This window comes from Vipera ursinii (genome assembly GCF_947247035.1).
Source record: "Vipera ursinii genome assembly, chromosome: 1".
Taxonomy (NCBI): Eukaryota; Metazoa; Chordata; class Lepidosauria; order Squamata; family Viperidae; genus Vipera; species Vipera ursinii.
The window spans coordinates 271031118-271035892 of NC_139512.1; the positions used below are offsets into that span (position 1 = coordinate 271031118).

At 44.4% G+C, this 4775-nt stretch overlaps 1 protein-coding gene across 1 annotated transcript in view; it reads right to left on the reverse strand.

Annotated features, from left to right (window-relative positions):
* EPM2A (EPM2A glucan phosphatase, laforin) overlaps window positions 1–1792 on the reverse strand; it is a 55557-nt gene extending 53765 nt beyond the window's left edge. Inside the window, exon 1 of the mRNA XM_083367478.1 lies at window positions 1420–1792. Coding sequence (XP_083223604.1) covers window positions 1420–1684 — 265 coding nt within the window. The 5' untranslated portion in view covers window positions 1685–1792. The remainder of the gene's footprint in view (window positions 1–1419) is intronic.
* Window positions 1793–4775: the final 2983 nt, after the last annotated feature.

Below are 4775 nucleotides of genomic sequence, written 5' to 3' on the forward strand. Positions count from 1 at the left end.
GTCTATCATCTAGCTTATATTTTAGCATTTTGTGTAAGGGAATATAATTAGCACTCCATCCAAGGCTTTGTTGAGTCCAATTACAATCTGTCTACATAATTCTCCAGATTTACTATGCTAGTAATTCCATCAAAGAAGGAAATAACAATGTGGGATGGTATTACAAAAATACATGCTAGCTCCTATTAATTGTAGCATGCTATCAACTGCTCACAAGCACATTGTAATAAGTAATTCTCCCTCCTGTATTGCACAAAGGGATATGGGGCATACTCTAAGTGCAACATTCCTGAAAGGAAGGACAGGTTAACCAAGCGTGGGGTAATGGTGAAGATGTTGGTCCCAGACCCAGGAGACAGAGGTTCAAGTCTACCTTCAGGCATGGAAAGTCACTGGATGAAGATGGGTTAATAACTCCTTCTCCACCAGCCTATCCAGCAGGCTGTTTTAGAAGTATACCATATATGGAAATCTATACCACCCCCATGGGTTCCTGGAAGAAAGGCAGGGTACAGAACAAATAATCATGGGAGACAAAACATCCTGCTCATGGTTTGAAAACAGCTGCAGCTGTGGAACATACACTTCTGGGGGCATCTGGGGCCACCTGCCAGTACGGGACAGCAGTGACTATTCAGATTATCACTTTATAATTTCTCTGGGCCTCTTCCGAGGGCATCTATGTCATGTATGTGAAATGGGTGGTTATGTAAATGTGATAGATAGATAGATAGATAGATAGATAGATAGATAGATAGATAGATAGATAGATAGATAGATAGATAAATCTGAGGCCACCTGCCATTGCAGGACAGCAGTGACACCTCCTACTGTAACTTCTCTGGGTCTCACCGCCAGCTCCTTCAAAGAGAAGCCACAGGTAGCAAGGAAAGCAGTTGCTGTTTTTTCTCTCCAGGCAGCACTGACACCTCAGTTTTTCCTACTGCAGCGCCCCGCGAAGCTGTGCAAAAGGCAGAAGCAGAGCTCGCTATCTTTGGCACAGCTCTACTTGGTAGAGGAAGCTTTCTCTTTCGCACACTTCCAAATCCCCAAATTCCTAAGGGGCTCTCTCTCCTTTGCCTATTTCTTGTCAGCTCGCGCTAAACGAGCCGGGAGTGGAGGAAGAACGGCCGTTCACCGCTTACTGGGGTGGGGCGCCTTCCCTGTTGCAAAAACCAAAACCGAAAAAGCAGTGCGTAAGGTGGTTCCCGTTCCTCTTCTTAGTAAGAGGGAAAGAGCCAAGAGAAGGTAATGCTACTCTCAACGTACACATAGTTGTACTTTTGACAATAAAGGTTCGTTCGAATGCGGGGACGCGGCCGCGGCCTCGATTCTAGCCCGCAAGCAGGGGCGCGCGCGCGCGCGCACGTCACTGGGCACCGCCGAGAAGGAGCGCACGGGACTTGGAGCGCGTGTTACCTTCCCAGACGGCGTCTCCGGTCTCGAGCCGCCTGAGGAATTTGTACCAAAAGGTGTCCGCGGCCTCTTCCTCGGGCAGCGCCACCTCGCCGAGCCACAAGACTGGTTCTTGAGCAGGCAAGGGAGCCAGCGGCCGGCTGGGCTTCATGGCCAGCGCCCGCTTGGGGTCCCATTGACCCAGCTCCGGCCGCGACCCCGACACGCAAAGCACCGTCCCGCCTTCAGCCAGACGGGCGGGAAGAATCACGCCGAAACGAAGCAGCATGGGCGTCCTCGGAGCAAAGGAGACGGAGAGCAAAGACCCTGGGACTGGGGGAGCGGAGGGGGAGGGGGGCAAGAGAAGAAGGGAGGGACGCGCTCAGGGAGATCCCCGTTCGACTGCGGGGTGCCCGTGACGTCACCGGCCGCCGCCACGTTCTATCGAGCGAATAGGGAGAAGGTGGACGGGATTGGCCGGTGAAGGCCACGTGACTTGGCCGGCAGAGAGACGCTGTCGCGTCTTGTCTTCGCTCTTTTGCTCTCCGTTCGATCCCTGAATAATAATAATAAACCTTTATTGTCAAAGTGCAACATGTGTACATTGAGATTAGCTGAGCCTCCCCCCCCCCACTCTCTCCCCCCCAAACACACAGTGACAACAAACCCTCCATCCCACCACACTATGTGAACCAACTACATCACACACCGGCCTCCCAAGTCAATTCTGCATAAGATTATGTCCCATTTCAAAGCCTAACAGCCCATGGATAAAAGCTATTTTTCAGCCTCTTGGTACGGCTGGCTATATTCCTATATCTCCTACCGGATGGTAGGAGAGTAAAGAGATACCATCCAGGGTGTGAGTCATCCCTGAGAATCTTCCTCACTCTTCCAAGGCAGCGAGCCCTGGCAATGTCATCCAGTGGTGTCAGGGAACAGCCCACAATGTCTTGTGCTGTGCTCACTACCCTCTGTAATACTTTCCTATCCGTGGCTGTCAGACCGGCATACCAAACCACAATACCGTACGAGAGGACGCTCTCTATAGTAGACCGGTAAAAGAGGGTCATTAGCTGTTGTTCTACCCTGTTCTTCCGCAAGACCCTAAGAAAGTGAAGCCTCTGTTGGGCCTTTCTAGCCACCTGAGTTGTGTTAACTTTCCAGGTCAGATCTTCACAGAGGTAGACTCCCAGAAATTTAAAGGAGGAAACTCTCTCTACACAGTTCTCTCCAATGTAAAGTGGGACAGGTTCCTCCTTTTTTCTCCGGAAGTCTAACACCAATTCTTTCGTCTTGCCGATGTTTAGGTGCAAGTTGTTGTTACTACACCATATGGATAGTTTTTGTACCTCCGCCCTATATGCTGTCTCATCCCCACCTGTAATAAGACCCACCACAGTTGTATCATCTGCTAACTTGATTATCGCAGTGGATGGGTCAGATGATACACAATCATAAGTGTATAAAGAGTACAGGTAGGGGCTAAGCACACAGCCCTGTGGCGTGCCGGTGCAAAGCTTCAGTGGGGTGGACAAAGCAGAGCCGACCCTCACAGAATGATCTGGTTCCGTCGAGTCTGTGCGCTCTTAGGAAAGCCGGACCCCCTAGGCAGGAGGGGAGACTCAGAGGACAGTGGGCAGGCAGGCAGGAGGAAGAATCGGCGCCGATTTAGGAGAATTTCCTGGGGACTTGATAACAAAAGACCCAACCAGACAGGATGCTGCTTAGATTTGTCGAGATTAATCAAGCGGACCTGGAGATATCCTAACTAGCTTTCCCACTTCCAAGCAGAATAAATGTCTTGCTGCCAGATACTGAAGCAAGGCTCCCAAATCAAAGGTACAGAAACAGAAATTTCGCGGAACCAAAAGTCCTTCCAAAAGGTGCCGCGCACTGTATAAATGTTTCATTAAAAAAATCCATGGGAGTAAGAATCTCTATTGTGTTTGTTAACATTGGCATGTATTTTGCTAAACCCGCCTACCTGTTGAGGGGTACTCCGTCTGTATGTCATTTAAAGGCCAAGTACGGCCCATTCCCTCAGAACTTGTACCCACCCAAGGAAGCAATTCAGGTTTCAAAATGGAAGTGTTTATTCTCCATAAATGATTACTTTTCTAAGACTGAGATGAAAGAATAAAAATACCATCATTTAGTGAGATAGGCTTCTATATTCCTCAAATTAATTTCAAAACTTATAAGAACTGATGGATGGAACCAACTTCTTGAAACCCTTCTTCCTGTCTCCTCATATATTACTGGACAACGCATATAATTTCACAGTGTATTCTGAAATAATTTATTAAAACTGGAATGAAGTATTGTAGAGATATATAACAAATCTTCCTACGAAATCAGGAACTCGTTTTGATCATATGTAGCTTTTCATAATCCCATCTCTTTGTAAGATTATATCCAAATAATTATGCATTTTTGCTACTGCACGTTTGCTTGAGAAAAATATATACTGCATTTCTTGCTTAACACCTGTATTGGATATTATACAACAGTCTTATAGAGGTAAAGGATCCAAAATTAAATGTACCTGATACTTAACATTTATTGGCAAAGAAACACCTTTTGTTATTTGGAGAAATCTTAATTAAATTTGTAAACATCCTTAGGGAAATGCAGAACTATTTTTGTAAATAATGAAAAATGCATTAAGATGGCTACTTAGAACTGAATTGTCAAAACCTAACAATTTTTTTTACGGCCAAAATAATTCCAAGCCAATGTGTATGATTGATCAGTAGGTACATTTGACTGAAGTTCTTGCTACTTAAAAATAAATCTTCATTTATTTCCAAGAAAAATTGTGAATATTGGCTGTTTCAATAAAGTCATGACCCAGGACATTCTATGGTGTAGTGTTTTTTAACCAGAATCTTTTCATGCTACTAGGACTTAAATTATTACATTGTAGCTCACACAGCATTACAGAAATATGGACAGTTCTAAAGAGTTCACAGGATTGATCAACATATCAAGTCTAAATACTAAATTGTTAGATCATATTGCTTTCACTTCTAAAATATCTGTTTTTAAAAATCTCATGATTTAAAAACCTATAGATTATAAACAATAAACAATTTATGACGTATTCCCACAACTGACAAATCATGGGGACTTTAGTAGCAATATTAACTATAGTACTAGTGCTAGAATGAAATAATGCTAATGAACTAAAGCAACTGATGCTTTTAAAATACAACTTTTCTTCATAAGTTTTACCTTTTTAATTAATGACATACTGAGCTATAAGAAATGCTAACTCCAGCAATAAAATCATATTTGATGCTTCACCTTAACTATATAAGAATGGAGATTTATTAAGGAAAAAGTTATTTCCCAAATTATAAACAAAAATCATGTGC